This window comes from Trichosurus vulpecula, chromosome 5 (assembly GCF_011100635.1).
Source record: "Trichosurus vulpecula isolate mTriVul1 chromosome 5, mTriVul1.pri, whole genome shotgun sequence".
Lineage (NCBI taxonomy): Eukaryota > Metazoa > Chordata > Mammalia > Diprotodontia > Phalangeridae > Trichosurus > Trichosurus vulpecula.
In genome coordinates, this window is record NC_050577.1 from 14,073,439 (window position 1) to 14,097,667 (window position 24,229).

General features: G+C 47.2%; 1 protein-coding gene across 1 annotated transcript in view; it reads left to right on the top strand.

The window, feature by feature from the left end:
• The first annotated feature begins 7,652 nt into the window (after positions 1-7,652).
• SP4 (Sp4 transcription factor) overlaps positions 7,653-24,229 on the top strand; it is a 62,831-nt gene continuing 46,254 nt past the window's right edge. The window contains exons 1-3 of the mRNA XM_036761332.1: positions 7,653-7,874; positions 7,953-8,095; positions 8,627-10,202. Coding sequence (XP_036617227.1) covers positions 8,024-8,095; positions 8,627-10,202 — 1,648 coding nt within the window. The 5' untranslated portion in view covers positions 7,653-7,874; positions 7,953-8,023. The remainder of the gene's footprint in view (positions 7,875-7,952; positions 8,096-8,626; positions 10,203-24,229) is intronic.

A 24,229-nucleotide genomic window follows, 5' to 3' on the forward strand; every position in this document is an offset into this window, starting at 1 on the left:
GCTCCCAGATCAAGAAGAAAATATTGCAAGCAGCCAGAAAGAAACAATTGGAGTATTGTGGAAACACAATCAGGATAACATAAGATCTAGCAGCTTCCACATTAAGGGATCGAAGGGCTTGGAACATGATATTCCGGAGGTCAAAGGAGTTAGGATTAAAACCAAGAATCACCTACCCAGCAAACTGAGTATAATGCTCCAAGGCAAAATATGGATTTTCAATAAAATAGAGGACAGCTGAATAGAAAATTTGACTTTCAAACACAAGAATCAAGAGAAGCATGAAAAGGTAAACAAGAAAGAGAAATCATAAGGGACTTACTAAAGTGGGACTGTTTTGCTTACATTCCTACATGGAAAGATGATGTGTGTAATTCATGAGACCCTTCTCAGTATTAGGGTAGTTGAAGGGAATATACATATATATAGACAGAGGGCACAGGGTGAGTCGAATTTGAAGGGACGATATCTAAAAAATAAAATCAAATTAAGGGCTGAGAGAGGAATATATTGAGAGAGGGAGAAATGGAGAGATAGAATGGGGTAAATTATCTCACATAAAAGTGGCAAGAAAAAGCAGTTCATTAGAAGGGAAGAGGGGGCAGGTGAGGTGGAATGAGTGAATCTTGCTGTCATTGGATTTGACTTGAGGAAGGAATAACATACACACTCAATTGGGTATCTTACCCCACAGGAAAGTAGAGGGAAAGGGATAAGAAAGGGAGGATGATAGAAGGGAGGGCAGATAGGGGGAAGAAGTAATTAAAAGGAAACACTTTTGAAAAGGGACAGGGTCAAGGGAGAAAATTGAATAAAGGGGGACAGGATAGGAGGGAGCAAAATATAGTTAGTCTTTCACAACATGACTATTTATGGGAGTGTTTTGCATAATGATACATGTGTGGCCTATGTTGAATTGCTTGCCTTCTTAGGGAGGGTGGGTGGGGAGGGAAGAGGGAGGAGAATTTGGAACTCAAAGTTTTAAAAGCAGATGCCCCCCAAAAAGTTGTTTTTGCATGCAACTGGGAAATAAGATATAAAGGCAATGGGGCATAGAAATCTATCTTGCCCCACAAGAAAGTAAGGGGAAAAGGGATGGGGGGAAGTGGAGTGGGGTGGCAGAAGGGAGGGCTGACTGGAGAACGGGGAAATCAGAATATATGCCATCTTGGAGTGGGGGGAGGATAGAAATGGGGAGAAAATTTTTAATTCAAAAATCTTGTGGAAATCAATGTCGAAAACTAAAAAATATTAAATAATAAAGTATGGAATTAAAAAAAATGGAGGCTCAAACCAAAATGTAGTTAGTTGCTCATCCCAAATTAACATACATATTCTCACTACACTCTATCCTCTGGCTGCTGGTTCTATCTAAGATGACCTGCAACTAAGATTACAATAATCATTAAAACTAATCATGTAGTGATTCCAAACATGTGATGCTCATGTCATTTAACAGTAGACATAAGCACTGATATCACATTAAACATTTGAACATCTTTAAATATGTCTTTAATGGACCAAGGAAGACTAGGTTTCCCCAGCTGTCCCAAGATCTCTGGTGGAGTTTGAAGCAGGACAAGGATACGATCCATGTAGAAGAAGATGGGCCATGGGTTTTTCATCTCTTCCCATCCTTGACTAAGCCCAGTATTTTTGTCCTGCTCCTAATAATCATGTCATTCATATACATCTTTTCTTTTTCTTGCAAAGTCTGACCTAGTTTTTTTTTAATTGGTTGCCTTGCTTCTTGGTGGTCCTTGAGAAATGGTGGCTGTGGTCTAGTAGGGTTCTGTTGTGTTTCAGTCAAGTGAAAAAGTGGTATCCCCTCTCCTTCCTCTAAGTGTCTAAGAAAGAAGAATGTCCCTCTCTGCCTGAAAGTCAGGGGAGTTGGAGGTGACATGATTCTCCACTGTCATAGTGGTGATGTTTTCCATCACTGCCACTTCAACTCCATGTCGGACCTGGACCAACCATCCAGAGGATGAAGAGAGGTTTGGCTGGAAGCATGTGTTGTGAAGGTGATGCCCAAGAACGGATACCCAAAGAGATATGGTCAGAAAACTAACAACAGAATTAGGATGCTGATGTCACAGCCCTTGCATACCTCTCAAAAAGAAAAAGAATCAGGCAAGTCTCTGGTGGTGAGTTGTCATGACCCACACTCTGTTCCACTTTCCTGCTCCAAAGGTCTTTACAGGAATAAATTGGAGGCATGCAGGTCAACTCCACCACATTTTGGCTTCTTCAAGAAGGGTTTCTGCTTCCTGAAGTAACAAAAAAAAAAAAAAAAACAACTTTGAAATCAACCGGAAGAGGAGCTATAATTTTAAACTCATCCATGGGAGTGGGCTAATTTCTGCCAGGTCTATCTATTATTTAATTGCTTGCAGCAGTTCTAATAACTGTTTTCCAACCAGTAGCCTTGACATGTTTTCCTGACCTCATCAACCTTTGTTTCCCCTACACATTTTTAGGCTCATATCTTAAGCATCTGATTACATCTTTCTGTCATCTTTGCCCCTTGGAGGTTATATGCTAAATGATGGTTCCCCATAATTTCTTAGACGTCAGCCCAATTCTTAACTTTGTAAGCAGGGAGGTATAATCCTTGATCACTCTCAGCCATCACAGGCAACCATAATAGCCAACCACAATAACCAAAGTTAGTTTTTCCGCAATGAGGTCAGCATCTGCCTACATGCAGGGGGTAACAAAAGCTAGCCCAATGCATGTGCAGATCATAGTTTGGCAATAATTTACTAGCTTTATTACTGAATGGACTAATATATCTCCTTGCCAGACTTTCCTCAGCACTGACTTTGGTGACGGATCAAGGGAACAGTTTCAATGATGATCTCGCCTTCTGGCAAATGGGGCAGAGTAGTACTGCAGAGCAGATGACCACTTCCCCTACCCTTGGTCCTGTTTTCTCTTCTATCTAAGGTCAAAGTGGGCTAGACAGCCAAGTGCCCATTCCATAATGATTCTATCCCTTTCATATATCTCTCTGTGGCTTAGTAAAGCCTTTGAGAGTCAACCAGCCTCCTCTCCAAGGACTTCTGCTGAACTTAGCCAGGGGGACCCTCCAACTGTAGCTGTACATGTACATATAGACACACATGAACACTTAACACATGCATACATACTGCATGCCTATATATACATGCACATATAGCTATGTATCTACATACATACATATACCTATCACCTAGCCTATATTTGAAGCCCTTACAGCTGGGTAGAAACTTCCAGAGCTTGAATTCACTGGCACATCCATCCTCAGTGGAGGAGATAGCATGATGTAATTCTTTTAGAATAATTTTGTCTTGCCGACACAATTTGCTGTCTGCCAACATTGCCATTATCTTAACAAAAAAAGGGGAAATACCTTATCTCTCACTCACTCTAGCAAAGCCAGGAAATGACTGTCAGTAAGGTGAATTCTGGGTTCAGAGAGCTAAGTTAGAACAAGGAAGAGGGTAGGCTCTAAGAAGAAGGGAACATACATGAGCTTTTACAAAGAAGAGGGCACAAGGGCTCGGAAGGCCAGGAGGATCTGAGTGACTAGGGCAGACAAGTCATCCTAGCTGAAGCAGTGGGGCATCCTGAAGGACAGACAGGAGGCAGCATGTGACAGGAAAGTCAAACCACTGGGTGGCAGGTAAGCCCAGGAGCCCCAGGAGTGACAGCTGTACCCAGACCCCCAGTGCTGCTCCCTGCCCCATCCCCAAACTATCATCCCAGGAAGCAAGCCTTGGGGAGAGATCGATGGTCTGCTAACTGCTCTTACAGGGGCTCTAGGCACCGCTAATGAAAACCTGGGGAAAAAGCGTTCTGACCACCACAGTCCTTGGCCCTGTCAAATGCTTCAAGAGCAGAAACCAAAATGTTTTTATCAGTAAAGATGAAATTGATGATGAATTACCATCTTCTTTGCTGTAGCACCCTAAGGAGCATCAGAGCAGGAGCCCCTTAAGAGCAGGCCCTGACTTTTCCATCTGTATTCTTAGTGTTTAGTGCAGTGCTTTGCACACAGTAAGCACTTAATAAGGGCTTTCACTTGTTCATTCACTCCCACAATGGCATCTGGAAGATTCAGGTCTAGCTCTTCACCACTTTCTAGCTATGGAATCACAGGCGAGTTGCCTCATCTCTGCAAACAAGGAGGCACCACCACCTGCCCTGCCTATTGCAAAGATCAAAAGAGAACATATATAGAAAATGCTTTGTAAGCCTATAGCTCCATAAAAACCTAAAATCGAGAGTAAATGGTACTCCAGGACGTCACTTCTGCTACTCCCACACCTGGCCAGGCTCCAGCCAAACAGGCTTATTTGCTGTCCCTTGTGCCCTCCCTGTGCTTTTCAGATTCTTGAGATGTGGCCTCTGCCTGCAATGGCTGCCCTTTCACCCCTACTTTCTGAAATTCCCTCTTTCAAGGCCCAGCAAACTCAAACATCCCCCTTTATGAAGCTTTCTTTCAGACCCAATCACAAATACTTTCTTCTCTGACCTCTGAAGCTCTAATTCTCTTCCAAACTACCCGCAGGGTTTTAAATTCCATTAGGGCAGGGACCATGTTTTAATTGTGCTTTGCACATTGCTTTTAATAGATGTTATTAAAGTATTGCATTTGCATAAGAGGTAGTTTACAGCACATATAGTTGTAGACAGTGATTCTTAACCTGGGTCAAATAAAGTCAACATACATGAAGCACAGTTAACGCATGAGGCACTCTCTATGTGCCAGGCACTGCGGTTTAGGAACTTTAAAAAAAAATGAATAACTGTGTTTAAATATAGTTGGTTTCCTCTGAAATTGTGTGTATTGAGAGGGATAAGTAAGGCTTTAAAGTTGACCCCTCACTTTACATTAATTTCTTCATTTGAGGCCCGAGGAATCCGAGAGGAGCAAGGCAGCTCTGAAGGATGCATGTTGAATTTCTTATATACTACATAATTAATTCTATTCTATTTAATTGATTATACAGAAAAGTAAGCTCTATCTATACAGTACCATTCGCAGACCCAAGTCCAGCCACTCCTGTCCGACAACGTACACGGCAATGCTCCTGTATTTGGTGTTTAAGTTCTGAATTTCTAAACAATGAAAACTGAACCCTAAGCCCCCCGGTTCGATCCCGGGGTGGGCAGTGGATGCAGTTCGGACCGTTACAGCCGCTGAGCCGGACCAGGGAGGGGCCGGGACTTGGCCAAGGGGTCGGGGTCAGGCTGGGCAGGAGAAGCCGAAGTCCTGAGGCCGGGTCCAGGGTTCTGGACAGAGCCGAGGCCGGCAGGCGGCTGCACACTAAGGGTGGAGGCATGACTCAGGGCTGGGGCGGGGGGAAGGGCCGGGGAAGCCGCGAGTCCTGGATTCGAGTCATCCGAGTGGTCAAGTTCAGAATGTAGTAGCTGACCCCGAGGCAGCCCCAGGAGCCAGACCAGAGCTCCAGCCAGAACACCCCTCCTTGCCCCGCAGCCCCTTCGGGGTGGTCGCGGCCCCCGCTCTCAGTACCAGAGCTTTGTAACCGGGTTCAGAGGCCGGCGGCCGGCGGGCTGGCCCCATGAGTGCTCCCAGCTCGGGCCGGACCCTGCGCTCCAGCCCTACAACTATGGCCCTGGAGGAGGCGCCGTGGGGCTGCGTGCCTCAGTTTCCCCTCGGGGTAGGGAAAGGCTTGGGCACCCCATGCTTCATCCATCCCAGGGCTCTAAGGCTGTCGTCAGAGAATACGCATCTTCCGAAGGGCCTGGATTCTAGTTCCACCCTGGGTGCTATGACCAAGCAAGTCAGCCGCCTTCCGAGTCTCAGTTTCCCCCTCTGCAAGACGGGTCTGGGTCTAGAACAGATCTGGAGTGTAAAATGGACTAGATCTCTTTCCTGCCCCCGCCGCCGGCCTCAGTTTCTCCATGCGTCCGAGAGGGCGGGCCCGCCGCTGGGCTGCGGCCTCCCGCTGCGGGGCGGGCCTGGGCGGCCCTAGGCCTCTACGGGATAGGCCCAGGCCCCCAGCCCGGCCGCTCCCCTCGGCCCATTCACCTCCCACCGCGGTCGGCCCCGCCCTGCCTCCCGCCCGCGCACCGCCCCTGCCGCGCGCCCGCTCAGGCCCGCCCCGCCCCCCGCTCGCGCTCCCGGGCGCGCGGCGGCAGCGGCGTGCGTGCGTGCGTGCGTGCCCGCCAGGCCAGGCCGGCTCAGCCACCGCCCCCTCCCGAGCGCGCGCGCGCCCCCGTGCGCGTCCCCTCCTGAGCGAGCGCGGCCTTCCCCGCTGCCGTCACGAGCCGTTACTGCACGACAACCGCCGGCCCGCCTCACGCCGGCCCCCTCCGCTCCCGCCCTCCCTTCCCCGCCAATCAGCGTGCGTCACTCGGGTCTCGGCCAATAGCGACCCCGCTAGGAGAAAGAGGCGGCTGAGGCGGGAGGTGCCTGCGGGAGCCACGCTCGCTCGGCGCTGGCGGGGGCGGGGCCCTCAGGTGCCGGAGCGGGGCGGGGCCCTTCGCTTTCTCCCAGGCTCGGTGAGGTGTGTGACTGTCTTTTCTCCTACGGTGGGCCCCGCTGGGACGTGAGGCCACGGAGCGTAGCGCTCGAGCAGGGCAGCGGGCAGGCCTGGGTCCGGAGCTAGGCCCAGGGCAGAGAAAGAAGGCCGAGCGCTAGAGCGAAAACGAGGCGCCGGGGGGGGGGGGGGTGGGAGGGGGAAGGCGGGAGCGCCGCGGCGGCCAATCGGCTCTCCGGGGGGCGGGGCCTGGGCGGTGACCTCGCGGGAGTGGGGAGGGGCGGGAGAGGGGCGGGAGGGCTCTGCGCGCGGCCCCGCCCCGCGCCGGCCCCGCCTCCGCTCGGCCCCGCCGGCTCCCCGCGCCCCCGCCGCCGCCGCCGCCGCTGTCAATCAGGCGCGAGTCCGCGGGGCCCGGGCGGAGAGGATCTGCTACGCCACAGCCCCGCGGCGGCCCTGCGCCCAGAGCCGGGCCGGGCGGGCCGGAGCCGCCGCAGCCTCGGGAGCCGCCGCCTCCTCCCTCTCCTCCTCCTCCTCCTCCTCCTCCTCCTCGGTCGCCGCCGCCTCCGCCTCCTCCTCCTCCTCCTCCTCCTCCTCCTCCTCCCGCGGGCGGGCGCCCGGCCCGGCCCGCCCGGCCCTCTCGTCCCCGCCCCGCCCCGGCCCCGGCCCCCGCCCGCCTGCCCGCCCTCGGGCCGCGCCGTGAATGCGGGATGAGCGGTACGTTCGGCGGGCCGGGCGGGCCGGGCGGGCCGGGCCGGGTCGGGATGCTCCAGGGGGAGGAGGCGGAGGAGGGGCCGGGGGCGGCGGCGGCCCGCGCGGGGCGGGCCGCCCGGGTTTTGTCTCCGCCGCGGAGCCCGGCTGCCGCCGCCTTCTGGGTGTTGCTCTGGAGCCGAGGGGTCGGGTTTCCAACCACGTTCCGAGCGCTCGGCCCTCCTCCCCGCCGGCCGGGCCCGCCTGCCCGCCGCCGTGCCGTCGCCCGCTCCGGGGAGGGAGGGGGCGAGGGACCCCTGCCCGCAGCACGCACCCAGAGGACGGCGGGGGGCACAGGGAGGGGCCCCTGACCCCACGGGCGCCCCAATAGACCGGCAGGGGGGACGAGAAGGGACCCTTCCTCCAGGATGAACCCCGATAGACTGGCGGGGGGAGCCGAGGGAGGGACCCCCACCCCCAGGATGAACTCCAATAGACCGGGGGGGGCCGAGGGAGGGACCCCCAACCCCAGGATCAACCCTAATAGACCGGCGGGGGGGCGACGGATGTCCCACCTCCAGGATGGACTCCAAGAACCCCGGGGCCCTGAAGGAGGGACTTCACCCCCGTGATGAACGAACCCCATGAACCGCGGGGGGACCCAACCCCAGGATGAACCCCAGTAGCTGCACCCCCAGGGTGAGCCCCAAGACTGGGCAAGGGAGGGAATCCCAAGGCTAGCTCCTCACTAACCCGGCGGGGTGGGGGCTCTTGCAGATCAGAAGAAGGAGGAGGAGGACGAGGTTCCCCCTGCAGCCGCAGTGGCTGGGGCAGCTGCGGGGGCTGCCATGGCCCCAGAAGGAGGGAAGACTTCAGAGCCGGAGAACAACAATAAAAAAGCCAAAACCGCAGGTTCCCAGGTAAAGCTTCCCTCTCCCCACCCCGCCCCCCAACTCCTTGGGGAAGGGGAAGCTACTGCCTGCTGTGGGAAGGGGGAGCTGGTGAGGACATTCGAAGCTTCTCCCCCTGGGGGTGGGGGCCCCTGCTAAACGTGGGGTTTACCTGCTGTAGGACATGCAGGCTTCAGGCTCTGGGCGGGGGGTGGCATAAAAATTGCGTCTAGAAGCCCAGAAGGGAGATTGCCCCCTGCTCAAAGGTGTTTTGTTGTTTTTTTTTTTTCGTTTTTTTTTTAAGTAGTCTGTCCTGGCCTCAAAAAACTTTCCAGTGACTGACCCTTTTATTTAAAGCTTGGGTCACAGAAGGTCCCACTTCCTCATTTGGGCTGCTCAGGTCTCTCTCTTTTTTTTTTTTTGTTGTTGTTGAAAGCACTCTTTGATTTCTCCCACTTCCTGGGTAAGTTCTGATATTTAGAACTGTCAAAAAAAAATAACTCCCCCCTCCTGGCTTCCACTAAACCCGCCCCTTTTTTTCCCCATCCCCTCTGTGGGCAGGACTCTCAGCCTTCTCCTCTGGCTCTCCTGGCAGCCACTTGCAGCAAAATAGGGACTCCTGGTGAAAACCAAGCCTCTGGGCAACAGCAGATCATCATTGATCCGAGCCAGGGGCTGGTGCAACTTCAGAATCAGCCCCAGCAGCTGGAGCTGGTGACCACGCAACTCGCTGGAAATGCTTGGCAACTTGTTACCGCTACACCTCCCTCTTCAAAGGAAAATAACGTTTCCCAGGCAGCCTCAAGTTCAGCCAGCTCTGCCAGCAGCGCCAATGAGAGCAGCTCCCCCACCAAGGCCAAGCCAGGCCAGCCTTCCACCTCGAGTCAGTTTCAGGTCATCCAGGTACAGAACCCCAGTGGCAATGTTCAGTACCAAGTGATACCCCAACTGCAGGCCGTGGAGGGTCAGCAGATCCAAATCAACCCCGGTAGTGCTGCATCTCTGCAGGATTTGCAGGGTCAAATCCAGCTCATTCCTGCGGGGAATAACCAAGCTATCCTCACAGCTGCTAACAGGACAGCTTCTGGGAATATTCTTGCTCAGAACCTGGCAAATCAGACTGTACCGGTCCAAATTCGGCCTGGTGTCTCCATACCGTTGCAGTTACAGACAATTCCAGGTACTCAGGCTCAAGTTGTGACAACATTACCTATCAACATTGGAGGAGTGACTCTAGCTTTGCCTGTGATCAACAATGTGGCTGCTGGAGGAGGCTCTGGACAGATTGGCCAGTCTGCTGCTGATGGAGGAGCATCCAATGGAAATCAGTTAGTGTCCACCCCTACCCCCACTCCCCCTACCACCACTGCCTCTGCTAGCAGCACTATGCCCGAGTCCCCCTCCTCCTCCTCCACCACCTGCACATCCACTGCTTCAACAACTCTGACGAGCAGTGACCCGTTAGTGAGCTCAGTGGACTCAGGCCAGTATGTGAGCACTGCAGCTGCTGCTGGCGGTTCAGAAAGGGTCCTTGAAGAATCCCAGACCCCTGCCCCAGAAGCTGAAGCCCAGAACTCTGGTCAGCTCCAGCCAAACGGCCTTCAGAATGCACCACAGCAGGAGCAGGCCAACTCCCTCCAGCAAGTGCAAATCGTAGGCCAGCCCATCTTGCAGCAGATCCAGATCCAGCAGCCTCAGCAACAGATTATTCAGGCCATCCCACCCCAGTCATTTCAGCTCCAGTCAGGACAGACTCTGCAGACCATCCAGCAGCAGCCTTTGCAGAATGTCCAGCTTCAGGCTGTAAGTCCAACTCAGGTGCTTATCAGAGCGCCGACCTTAACCCCATCAGGGCAGATCAGTTGGCAGACTGTGCAGGTTCAGAATATTCAGAGCCTTCCCAATTTGCAAGTTCAGAACGCTGGGCTGCCCCAACAACTCACCATCACCCCAGTGTCTTCGAGTGGTGGCACAGCTCTTGCCCAAATTGCCCCAGTGGCTGTGGCGGGGGCCCCAATAACATTGAACACTGCCCAGCTTGCATCCGTGCCTAACCTTCAGACGGTGAGCGTGGCCAATCTGGGGGCTGCGGGTGTCCAGGTGCAAGGAGTTCCGGTGACAATCACTAGTGTGGCCGGTAAGTCACAGACCACATCTCCTTCAGTCACTTTAGGCCATTGTCATAATTGCAAGGGTTATTGATAATTGTGCTAACCCTTCAGTTTGACCTCTACTACCGTGAGGGGAGCAGAGGAGAAAGAAGATCTTAAGTACAAAGACGCTGGGAAACTCTGCTAACTCCTTCCGCTTTGTCTGTAGCCACCATTGGGCAGGATTCTCCATGTTCAGGATTTGCCTTTGATTTTTGGTTTACAGCCCAGGGACTGCAAAGAGATTGTTATGAACATCTCCCAGGCAGAAGGTTGTGTGTTGGGTCCGTCGGTAAAGTTTCCAGTCTGAGCACTAGCTTCCTCCCCCAAGCCTCATGTTCACTGGTGGGCAATCCCAGGCAGAGTGGAGCCTCCACTCCCAGAGGAGACTTGCCCTCCAGAGTGCGTATGGAGAATGAATGAGGCCAAAAGCCCCGTGGTTCGTGTGTGTTTGGGATTTGGGGGGCTGCTCTGATAGCAAGTCACAGGACATGGCTCGTGGTGTCCTTGTCTTGTCTCTGCCTCAGTGTTTCCTTGCCCTGGGTTGTCCTTTGAAACCAACAAAAAATGGCAGCAGGTGAGCGAGCCTACCAAGTTTAGCTGCAGATTCTTTTTGATTAACTTATATGATGACTGTTCTATAAGATAATGAAGATTTGGAAAGAATTCTGACATGACATCATTGCAGTGGGAGGGGAGGGGTTCCCCAAACAGGCTTCATTTAGAGAATTCTATCTTCGATGTGTTGCTGTCCGAAGGGCAGGCCTCTGGTTTCCTTTTCAGTATTTCATTGTGGTGGAAGGGCAGTTCAGAATAATCGCGTACAGAAGACTTCTCCAATTTGTAATAGCTGGAGAGAAGTTACTATGAATTTGAGGATATTTTGTCCAAAAATGGAGTTCTGTAACTTCATAGCTTCTTGCTGCAGGGCACTAGTAGAGGCCCTCTGGGCAAACCTGTTTTCCTTAATAGATTGGATTTGTCATTAGTTTGTTTTGCTTGTAAATGTGCTTGGGAAGTTCTGTTCAGTATTTTAAACTTGACCTACAGTCACCTCGTTGTACACATCAATAACATAATCTAAGAGCTGGTTTTCTTAGGGAACATAAACTTGAACCCAACTAGTGAATTCTGGATTAATGGAGTTCTTGGTGCCTTTGGTATTTATTCAGCCATTTTAGTTAAGGAGGCCCATTTTGATAAATTGTACATTGTCTTGCTTAGCAATCTTTCTCTTGAACAAAGGTGAGCCCGAATTGTGTGGTTGCAATTCTCTAATGGTTGACAACTCAGAAACCTTTTGTATTTGAAATTCTGTTACCCATTTCCTAGACACATTCTGAAAGAGTACAAAGTATACTGATATTGATGAGTTTGAGAATTTTTAAATCAACTTTTGCAACTCAGAATGTCTAGCTGGATTTAAATTTTTACTTAATAATCTGCTTTTTTTCTTCAATCAAATGGGGTAGCAAACACAAAACAGTCCAAATCTTTTGGCAACCAAGAAATTTGAGTTGTGGCTGTTGAATGGATTCCTTCTGGCATGAGTCTTGTTTAAGGGGCTGGAGGGGAGTGTTTCCTGTTCCCCGCCAAAAATCAATCTTTGAGGATCTACGTACAATCACCTATACTTGTCTTCTAGTAATTGAATTGTTGGAGAGGTGAGGTTATGTAGGGTTTGGATTAGAAAACCAATCAACTGTTATTCACTGAAGAAACATTTGGCTGTCTCCTGCAAAAGTAGGCACTTTGGGGAAACAAAAATGAAGGAGAGACACCCTCATGAAGCTTAGTGAAGTTTGCATATCTTGCAATCTAAGGCTTCCTTCCCTGTGTCCTGCTCATTCATATTGCAGATTGCCAGCCGGGAGGGAGGTTGGGCATGGGGTATGGTATTGTTGTTACTGATTGGAGCCTAAAAGCTGTCATACTTAAAATTATCTACTGTTTTCATCCAGTCTGTTTCTCCTATTGTCATAGGTAATTGCTAGTTGACTTCTAAAAACTCCAATATATACTCTTTTATATAGTTCCATTGAAGTGTCTGAAGGATTTATTTTTGAGTACATACTCCAGGGTTGGTTCTTTTGTTTGTTTTGTTTTTGAGTTTTAAATACAATGTATGTAGCCAAAGATTTTTGCATTTTGCTAAAGTTTTAACTCATTTTATTATATGAAAACATTCTCCATGTGCAGCATGGCATCATGGCTCTTCCATACTGTTTCTATCAGCAGTCCCAGTGTCTCTGGTTCAGAATCTCCCATTAGAATCCTTCCCCCACGTGGTCAGACAGTTGTTGGAGCTTACCATTGCAGCATTTTTCTCTCTATCCTCTTCTCCACTCACACAGCTGCTGCCTCACCTCTCATCTAGAATGTTGCCATGGTCTCCTCATTGATCTTCCTGCCCCATCTGTCAGTCATTTTCCTTAGCCCAGATTGGACTCAGAGGTGACTCTCCTACTCAAGCCACTCCAGTAATTTCCATTGCCTCAAGAATATAGTAGAAACTTCTCTGTTTAACTTGTAAGGCCCTGTGTAACTTGGCCCAGCCTCATCTTTCTCTCTGGTCCTCACCCACATGACCCCTTCTCTGCTCCCTGGGCATCTGCACTGGTGGTTCTCCATGTCTGAAATATTCTGCCTCCTTAATTCTACCCCACAGTCACTCTCTCCTCTAAGACAGACAGCTTAGACACCATCTTCTGCATGACATCTTTCCTGATCTTCCCAACTGCTAGTGCCCTCCTAAACTACCTTGTATTTAACTGCTTTGTGTGTGTATGTATATTTGTATTTATTCACTTCTGTGTTTGTACTATGTGTGTGTGTCTGTTATCTACATACATGTACCTCTCTCCCCCCCCATCAGAATATAAGCTTCTTGCAAGTAGGTATTATTTCGGTTTTTGAGCTTGTATCCCCAGCACCCAGCCCAGTGCTTGGCACCTGGTAGGTCCGTAGTAAATTTACACATTGATTGACGGGTCCTACAAGTAAGTGCAGTCACTGTCAGACCAGTGCAGTTTCCTTGGGAAGGAGTAAGTGCCCCTTTGAGGGGATTGGAAGTGACTTGGAACATAGCCTTGTAAACTTTGACATGGTTTTTAATTGGATTTAATGTTAGGGACCTGAGGTGGGGCTGTACTTCAGGTCCTTCTGAGCAGGGGACAGAATAGTCTGGTCAAAGTTTAGTCCCACTGTGCGAGGGGCTCCCGTTGTTCAGCAGCCCAGACTGGGAGGAGCAGGGGTGCGCATTAAAAGGGCCAGCCTTGCCATTATTCCACATCTGAGTCGTCCTTCATGTGGTCCGGAGGTGATGGTGATCACCTTCTCTTCAGCACAGAGTTACAAGGAAAGCACTGTAGGATGCCGTTATAGGAAGTAAGATCTCAGGGCTCCTGCCCTTCAAGCAAGTGGTGGAAATAACCGGTGACTTTTCTGTTGAACTTTGCATTTACAAAAAACTTCCATTTTCTTGTTTGATAATATGAATGACAATTTCAGTGTAAAGGAAAAGGCTAAAATTCAATGAGACTTTTTTGTGTAGCATAAGTTTCATTTTCTTCCTAAATACTTGTGTTATTTATAATCAGTTGTTGAATAAAATTATTGTTGAAACTTTTTAAATGAATAAAGTAGTTCTGTCTAGAGCTGCATTAAGTGCTGAGGAGCCAAATAGATGCTGAGCTATGTCACATGTATGAATGATTTGCCCAGCTAATTGGATACATTTATGTAGCGCCTGCTGTATGGCAGACACTGCTAGACACTTCATATAGGGGGACAAAAACGAAACAGTAATTTATCTCAGAGTTTACTTTCTTTTTTCAAAAATACACCAGTGCTTTAGAGATACCAAAACTTGTCAATATCTTGTTTTTCAGCTTCATTTCTACATACATCCTGTTGCGTGCCTCCCCACCCCAGATATCCCTTCTTTACAAAGAATAAGAGAAAAGGAAAGTTGTTCAACACAACTAACCAACACGTTGTCAGAATCTGACCACATGTGTAATGTTTCACACCTGTGATCATTCCCACCTCTCCAGGGCCAGTCTTGGGTAGTGGGATTGCTCGTCGTTCACTAGGGGAAGTTGGTTGTTCTTTTCACTTACATTGTTACAGTGACACCTAGAACATAATAAGTGCTTAAGTGTTTGTTGATTGATTTTGTATCAGTTCATATTAAATCTTCCTATGCTTCTCTGTATTCCAATTAGTCACCATTCCTTAGGGTACAGTCATGTTTCATTACCTTCATGCAGCACACTTTGTTTAGCCACTCCCCAATTGATGGGAGGCATTTCCTTTATTAGTTCTTTTTACTGCAAAAGGTATTGTCCCACGTGGGGTCTTTTTATCTTCATTGGCTCCTTAGGGTATGTCTAGCAGTGAGATCTCTGGGTCAAAGAATATGGAGATCTTAGTCCCTTTCTTAGCATAATTCCAGAATAGGAGCTCACATTCCATTGGAGGGGAAAATAAGTACACGTAAGTATTAGGGGGAGATGCCACCAGATTGTGGGGGAGGGGCAGGAATTGCAGAAAGCTAGATTTTAAGAAATGTGGGGGGCAGGCCTGGGACTACCTATGGCTTGTACCAAATCAAGATGATGGCAGGTGGGTAGTGGGAAGGTCATGTTTGAGTCACAACAAAGCAGCCAGTTTGACTTGAGCATAGAATGTGTGAAGGGACAGCTACGTGTAAAAAAGCCTGAAAAGGTAGATTGGAGCTAAGTTGTGAAGGGCTTTGTATGCCAGGAAGAAGAACTTGTTTTCATTTGATCCTAGGGTCCTGGGGAACCACTAAAGTTTACGACCATGGATGAGAGTGCTATGATTAGATCTCTGCTGTAGGAACATCCTTTTGGCTGATTTTTGGAGGGTGGATTTGAGAAAGGAAGAGACTGGAGGCCTGAGAAGCCAGTTAGGAGGGAGAGGTGACAAGGGTTTGAATGAGGGTGGTTGTGGTGGGAAGGCAAAGAAAGGGCCAGATGTGGATGATTTTGTGGCTATAGAAAGAGCAACACTCAGTGAGGTGTGGTGCGATGGAGAGTGAAGAGTCTGGGATGTCCCCAAGATGGGGAACCTGAGTGATCTGAAGCATGGTGGTGCCCTTGGTGGGATTAAGGAAATTAGAGAGGAGGTTGTTAGGAAGAGTTACTAAGTGCACACCCTGTGACAGGGCCCCCCTTTTCTCATATCATTGTACTGAGCGCAGACTGGTGACGTTCCTGCTTGTGAATGGGGGCAGAGATGCAGGAGGAGCTCAGACACTTGGGCAAGACTCCCAGAAGACTGGGGTTCAAGACCAGCCTCTCTGATTTACTGTGCTGGACAAGTCACTTCCTCTCTTTGGGCTGAACTTCCTCATTCTAAAATGTTCTGGCTTCAGACTTGATGACCTTCAAGACCCCAAGACCCCCAGAATCCTATGGGCCATTTTTGGCCTTTCTTGCTACAAATACTTTGAAGGTTCTTTGTGTCTACAACTGATAACTCCACAATATTGGTTGGGCTTAAGAGTAGAATGAAGATGAACTGAATTTGATTTGGAGAAGCGAGGGTACATCTTAACATTCTGTCTTTATTCACCTTTGATAAAAACCACATTTTTAATAAAATTGTGAACCAGATTAAAATCAGTACAAGTTCTGCTCATTGTGGCAGAGAGGTTATATGGCCCCTCTAAGGTAGTGTCGGGTGATTGATCCCAAGCTTAATGCTGACAAGGGCAGTGAGGATGGTTGTGGGTACAGATGACATCTTTCTAGCAACGCTTGATGTAAGAGGCTCATTACCTTAGAAGAGGTTGCCCTGATGGGCTGTCACAGCCTGTGACACAGAGAAATGCAAGATGGTCCTTGGTCCTGGGCTTACCGCTTAGCACCCTTCTGTGGTGATGGCAGCGGAATCCCAAAGGGACCAGAGGGTGCCAAAGAGAAAGCAGGGAAAGTTGGAATGAGGGAAGGACAATGACTAGAACTCAAATTCAACCAAACAAACCTAAATAATGTTTGTGTAGCTCCTGTTTGGGATGAGGAATTGATCTAAGGCAGGGGAGTAATTGCAAGTTTTAGTAGATGAGAGCCTCATCCAACTTAGGTGTCTGCCTTTTTCCCAATTCTCAGCTGTGCCTCCAGGAAGCTATAGCATGGATATCGGCCACACCCTAATAAACCATCTGGGCAGACTCGCTAAACCGGGTTGAGGATAACCAAAAGGCCTAAAACCCATCGGTTAGTTAGTGGGGTAACTGCCCCAAGCATGGGAAGACTTCCCCTGGTGGATGAGTAGATGAGAACATTATGGCCATGAAGGTGGCTGAGGCAGGTGCTGTGGAGCGTTTAGAGATCAGTCAGACATCCAGGATGCCAAGGTCATTGTCTGCTGCATCTCAGGCCATCACCAGTTGTCCCATCACTAGCCTTCGATGACTCAGGAAGAGAGAGTAAGGCTGACGACTTGGGGCGATTTGGGCGATTTTGCCTCACGTAAATCCAGTTTACCCACAAGTCCAGATGTTTTCCTGTGATGTCCTTGTTCCTCTTTGAAAATGAAGGACATAAAATAATATAAGAGCCTGGAGAACCTTTCAGCCTGACTTGTGCACAAGTTAGGATAACTTAACACCTTCCTTCCCTAGCCTGATGGTAATACAATTGAATTTGAATCTCAGAGAAGACATCTTGGGCAGGGAGCGCTGGACCTGGAGTCAGGAAGACCTGACTTCAAACCCAGCTTCAGATGCTTCCTACTTCTGTGATCCTGGCCAAGTCACTTCACCGTGTCTGCCGCAGTTTCTTCCTCTGGAATCGGTGCTAAAACTAGAGCCTCCCTCACAGTGTTGTTTTGAGGATTGAATAAGATAATAAGTAAATGATAAACAAATTAATAAAGCACTTAGCACGAAGCCTGACACAAGGCACTACATAAATCCTAGCAATTACTGTTGTCATTTTCTTTTTCATCATATTTGTTAGCTGAAGACATCCTTCTGTTTCCCCATTCCAACATGCATCATCATTGGGATTCTGAGATATAGCAAGAAAGAAACAAAGATCCAGTGAACATTTGTTGTGTACCTACTGTGTACAAGACAGTTCTGGGTGTTAAAACCTTATCTTAGTTTTAAGCCCAAAGTTCCTATAAAGTAAATAGTGTAGGAATTTTAACAGCATCAGTTTTCCTTTGGCCTATCTTAGAGATGGGAAGAGATGTAGCCCAGAGTTGGGGGCTCTTGACTGAAAGGGAGGACGAGCTGCCTGCTTCCACAACACCCTCTGTTGCCAGAGGGCTTTTATGCAGCAAGTCTAAGGAGGATGTGAACTTCTGTGACTGCAGGTACTTCGAATCTTGGGATTTTATGGCTTAAATCTGTTTATTGACCACATCCTTTATCTTAAAGTCAGGAGCAATTTGTCAGTTTGTTTTAAGCTGGGCTTATGTTATAGCAGCTTCATGTTGGTGACACGCTCAAACACCTGGATTTCATTTCCCAAATTTTTCTAACTAGTATTTTCTACCAAAAGTGATCCTATTTGGACTAGAAGGATCTTAGACCGTATAATCACATCCAACTCTGTGACTGTATGGATAAGGGGGCTCAGACCCAAAGAGCTTAGGCCCTGTTGATTCCCTCACGCAAAGCCACCATGAGAACCCGGGATGCCTGACTCCCAGGGAAGGTTCAGTCTGGTAAATTAAACAGTGACGATTCTTCAAGAACTTTGCTTTCCTTTTCCTCTCTAGGGAATTTGAAGCTTGAAACTAGGGACATGTAGCATCGGAGCTCAGCTATAGAAGAAGCAGCTAGCTCTTCCTTGTCGGGGAAAATGAGTACCTGAGGGATCCGTGCAAATTAGCACTCCGTCTGAAAACCTTGCTCTGACCACTACATTTAGCAACGGCATTACCACAGCCAACCCCTTTGGACAAGTTTTTACCCAGAGCTATTAATATGTTGGGGTTCCCTCACCTTATATATTTAACTCTTCTTATTTGGGATTTTATTTAAATGGGGCATACTCCGCATGAACATTCATGTGGCCACATACATATGTTGCCATCATTTCTTTTCATAGTACGTTCGTTTTCTTTCTGTAACCATAAAGGACTTCTCTAGGATTGCAGTAATCATTTGTTTTAGAGGAAAATGTATGTTATCGCACCCATGGAAGGGGAGTTTGGAGTAACAAAGTTTTCCAAAGGTGTTTGTTATGTGGGGCTCTCACAAGCAGCACTCTGCAGCATCAGAGGAGTATTGAGTTGTCCAAACATACCTAATGGCTTAATGAAGCTAGCTGGGAAACTGTTGTTGACGTTCTAACTTTACTAAGGAATAATGACATAATAAAATACTGGCATAATTTCTGCATTTGTTAAAGGAATCTTTTGCTTTAAATCTTTCATGGCACCTCTATACAATGTAATTGGAGAAGGCAGATCTATTTAATCTTATTAATCCGGCCAAACTGGCTGTAGCTGAGCCCTGTCTGATGCGTGTGGCCTACTTGCCATTTCCTCTGTGTGACATAGTACCCCGAGGTCCCCAGGTTCAGACCAAACTCCTCATGGCTACCTGGTGGAATCCCAGGCTTTCTTCAGAGCACAAGTCACCCACTGCCACCTCCCCTGCTCTACTGCATTTGTTGGGCTCTCTCCCTCTTGAAATTACTTCTGTATTACTTTACATTCTCTGGTCACAGGTCAGTCCTATCCCTATAGAAAATAAACTCAAAGGCTTGCTTTTTTTTTATCTTTGTATCCCCATTGCTTGGCACAGTGACTTGGACATAGTAGGCACTTAATTAATGGCTGAACTGAATGAATAACAACAATCATTTATGCAGTATTCTAAGGGTTACAAAGAGTTTTATATACATTATCTCATTTGAATTGCCAATGGTGTAGATATTCATATTCATTTCTCAAGGCTCTAAAAGATAACTTAGAGACAATTGCTCCCATTTTGAACTAGTTATCTGGGGTGAAAGAATCTGAACCTGTGTCAGAATTCCCAGGTAGGAGATTCCCTCCACAAAAGCAAATCCCAGTCTTCTCTGCAGCTTGTTGTCTTAGAAAGTTAATGAGGACTGAGGGGTTAAATTACTTGTTTAGGACCACCCCTGTAGTAGGTGTCAGTCAGGACTTGAACCCAAGTTTTCCTGATTCCCAGTTTTCTATCCACTGCACTCCATTACATTTCCTCTTGCCTTATCCATTTGAATGTTCTGTTCCTGATTCCCTGTGTACCAGGGTAATCATTTCATCACTCCCTGATTGATTTACTCACTCCCCACAGAAGCTGTGCGGACCTGAGCAGGAGCTGCTTCTGCTCTCCTTTTCTTCATTGAAGAACCCCTTGGCATCACCTTCTGCTCTCTCCTCCTTTTCTCTGATAATGAGGTGACCACCCCTCTGGCCCATCCCTCCCCATCTTCTCCACTTAGTTGCTTCCTTAGTTATCCCTCTCTAGAATCATCAGTCTTTCTCTCTCTCCTGGCTCCTTTCCTACTTCCTTCAGACATGCCCTAGACTCCCCTCTTTAATAAACCTTGGCTAGACTGGACTATCCCCCCTCAGGCTACCCATCGGCTAGCCTGCCTTCCTTTCCCAGCCAAACTAATAGAAAAAGCTGTTTGTTGACCACGCTTCCTCTGCTCTCCCTCCTCAGCTCTTCTCCATCTACCTTCCCACCTTCATACACTTATCTCTGAATCTCCTCCTACCTCTGCCTAGAGAGCCATCCTATGTAACAAGAAATATTGTAAAAGAGAATAATCTATTAGCAAAAATGATGAGTACACCAGAAAAATACGAAAATATGCAATGTTTGGGGCGATGCTTAGGGTTTGTAATTTTGTAACATTTTCTAATGATTATTTGGTAGTTCTTTCCATTTACATTGCGGTAGTCATTGCGTTTCCTGCTGACTTGGTGCTGCTGACTTCACCCTGTGTCAGTTCACATAGATCTGTACAGGTCTCTCTGTAGTCACTATGCACATCATTTCTAACAGGGCAGTCACATTCCATCACGTTCACCAAAAAGTGTTTAGCCTTTCCCCAGTTGATGGGCATCTGCTTTGTTTCCATCTCTTTGCTCCCACAAAAAGTGGCGCTATAAATATTCTGGTGTACATAGGAACTTTCTTTTTATCAATAACCTCTTTTATGCACCTACCTTGTAGTGGAGTATCTGGGCCAAAGAATATGGATGTTTTAGTCACTTTATTTGCATACCTCCAAGTTACTTTCCATAGTGGCTGAACAGCTCCACCAACAATGCACTAGTGTGCCCCTCTTTCCACAACTTTCCCATAATGACTATTCCCATCTTCTGTCATCTATGCCAATTTCCTGGTTATGAGATGAAACTCCAGGGTTATTTTGATTTGCGTGTCTCTTCTTAGTGAATTGGAACATTCCTTCATATCATTGTTAGTAGTTTGCAATTCTTTGGAGAACCATTTATTTATATCCTTTACAAAGTATATATAAAGACAGCTGGGTGCTGCATGAGTCAGGAAGATCTGAGTTCAAACCCAACTTCAGACACTTACTTGCTCTGTGATGCTAGGCAAGTCACTGAAACTCTGACTCAGTTTCCTTCTGTGTATATGGAAATACTTATGGCACCCATCTTCAGGGGTTGTTGTGAGGATCAGATGAGATCATGTCTGTAAAGTACTTTGTAAACCTTGAAGCATGATATGAATGCTAGCTATTACCCTCTCTCCTCTCTCTCTTTCTTTCTCCCTCTCCTATCCCTCCCCCTCTCCTCTCTCTGTCCTCTCTCTCTCTCACATTCCCCAAAGTGATAGATAAGTGGTCAAATAATAACCATGGGCAACTAGGTGGAGCAGTAAATAGAACACTGGCTCTGGAATCAGGAGGACCTGAGTTCAAATGCGGCCTCAGACACTTGAGACTTACTAGCTGTGTGACCTTGGGCAAGTCTCTTAACCCCAATTGCTTTGCCTCCCCCTGGCAAAAAAAAACAATAAAACAAAACGAAAAAAGAATAATAATAAGAAGTTCATATATAAATATGTATGTATACATTTGCATATGTATACATATACAGATTAGGGTTAGATTTGGAATTGGGGCAACCCTAACTCTGAATCCATGACTTTAACTCTTATCTGAGAAAAAAACATAGATACACACACACACACACACACACACACACACACACACATATATGTATGTATATATACGTATATATGAAGTACTCACACTCACACACACTTACTAGTTATCTGTGTGTATATATATATATATATCTCCTGGATACCAAATCTTACCTGGGAAATTCAATATAAAGACTTTATTTCCGTTTTAATTTTGCTTGTGTAGAAAATTTTCAATTTCATATAATTAGAATTATCTATTTTCTTTTGTAATTGCCTCTATCCCTTCCTTAGTTAAAAATATATCTATTTCCTGTACCTATGATCTGCTTCTCTCTCTTTTTAATGGTATGATCTTTCATATTCAGGTCACATCCATTTTTTATTTCTTTGGTCTAAGATGTTGGTATAAGCCTAATTTCTGCCAGGCCTTCTTCCTCTTTTCATTATTTCTCTTGATAATCTCCCAGGGGCCCCACCTCTGCTCTAGATCTTTTGTTTCTTCTGATGAATTTTGTTATATTTGGTCACATTTGGCACACTTTCATCATTTAGTCTTGCATTAAAACTCTCATTGTACCTTGGCATTACTAGCACTTTGATTGTGTTGCCCTAGCCCAGTCACAAACACTAAATGTTCTCCCAGCTATTTGAGTAGGTCTTTATTTCTTTAAGGTACAGTTTGTAATTGAGACACAATTATTTCATGTGCTTTAGTAGATTAGTGATCTCTTAGTAGCCAAATCGGGTGGTTTTCTTTCAGTCTTGATTCTTTTTTACCTCTCTGTGCCATAGTCCCTTCTCTAGATTTTTGAGACACTGTCGCCCTGATCCTCCCGCCTTCCGTCTGCCTTGATCTCTTTTGCCGGCTCGATATCTGTATCTCAATTCCAAATGGGCGTTCTTCTTCCACACTCTTTTTTGGTGATTTCTTCATCTTCCATGGGTTGAATTTTCTTTATGCACGTGATTCCCAGATCCCAGATCCCAGCCCCCTTCTCCTGAACTTCAGTCTAACATCACCAACTGCCTCTTGGACATTTCAAATTAGGTGTCCCAGACATGTTCCAAGTAGAACTCAGTGTCCCTGTCCTCCCCCCAAATCTAACAGTTTACCTAACTTCCCTATTTTTCTGAAAGGAAGGAACCACTCTTCCAGTTAAATGACTTGCCTAGGACTAGGTTTCAGGGGTAGTGTTCAGACCCCCAAGTCTTCTATCCTTTTCCATTATAACATGCAACTTTCACATGCTTACTCCATCTGTGACCCTGGCCAAGTATTTTAACCCCTCCAGGTCCCATATTAGATGATCTCTAAGGTTGCTTTCAGCTTCAAATTCTATAATCTTCGAATTTGGTAATCCTAGAATTATAAAGGGAGCCCCTCTTGACATACTGCTTTTGAATGTTCATCTTCGAGTAGAATTCTTTGTTACTGATTCTCAGCTGTAATGGTGCTAAAAGTTGTGTACTTTGTACTAGTACCCCCTTCCGTAATGGCAGTTACCCTGAAATCGGGGATGGGGTAAAGAAGAGGTTGGGCTCCAAGTGGGGCAAGGGAATCCTAATGGAACTTTGCTCCCTGCCAGTTTCAACTCGAGCTTTGCCCAGACTAGTTCTCTCATTGGGACGCAGGATTGGTGTCCAGGTTCTGCCTGGATGAGCCTTTTTTGTCAGGTCACCCAGGGCTGCCTCCTCCTCCTCTGCCAGTTTGTCCACTTTGGCCCCACATGCAAACTTCATTCTTTTCTCTTGTCTCTCTTAGGGCTGTTCTAGGCTTTGGTCTGTAATGTTCTAGGCTTTGGTCCATAATTGCCTTTTCTTCTTTCCTTTCCTGCCTGTCAACCTCTCCCCCTTTGCCTATCCTTTTCGCTTCACCAAGGCATCTTCCTTCACTTATCATTTAAATAACTCCTGAAATTTCCAGAAGAGAAGAAAAGTTTGAGTTAGGGCATGACAGAGGGAAAGGTTTCCACTTTGTTAAGCTTTATCCTCATCAAGGAGCCTTTGAGGAACTTCCATTTTCAGTTTGTTCTCTCCACTGGTTTCTTTCCCCCTGCCTAAAAGCGTACCGAGGGCTTCCTTTGGAGGAAAAAGGAAAAACCTTTAAGCCATTCTCTTGCTCTTTCGAATGTCTTCTTTCCCCATGGGGCATCATAGAATATTTTAAATTTGAGGGGAAACGCCCCTCTGTAGTTCTAGACACGTGCCAGGCCCTGCTTGTACAAGAAGGCAGGATGGTTCTTGGGTTCCACGTTAGATCAGTGATATTCTTGAATGTTTTTGTTAAATTGTAGTTTCAGCTTTGAACTTTCTTGTTTGTGACTTCGTATGGTTGCAAAGCTGAGTTTTCAGCAGTTGCTGTGATAAAAGCAAGTCTTGCATGAAAATCACTGTGGAATAGGAAATGAGGGTGACAGTGTCCTATCTGCTCCCCAGGTTTGAGAAGTTGTGCGATGTCCAACAGGATTTCACATCCCGTAGTAAGGAGTTAGGATTTAAGAATGAAACAAAAATACTTTTTCTTTCAGTGTATGTGCATTATTTTTTCAAATGGTTATTAAGCTGTTAGAACATAAATGCATATTTAAGTTGTTTGACCCTAACTCCTTTTTTTGAGGGGGGAAGGCAGGGCAATTTGGGTTAAGTGACTTGCCCAAGGTCACACAGCTAGTAAGTATGTCCAGTGTCTGAGGCCAGATTTCAACTCAGGTCCTCCTGATTCCAGAGTCAGCACTCTACTCACTATGCCACCTAGCTGCCCCAACCCTAACTACTTAATAAAGGCAACTATTAGGTATTTCTTTTGGGTGTAGTGAAAAATGCTACTGAGACACAAAAGGCCTTAGGAATGGAGAATGCTTGCGAATC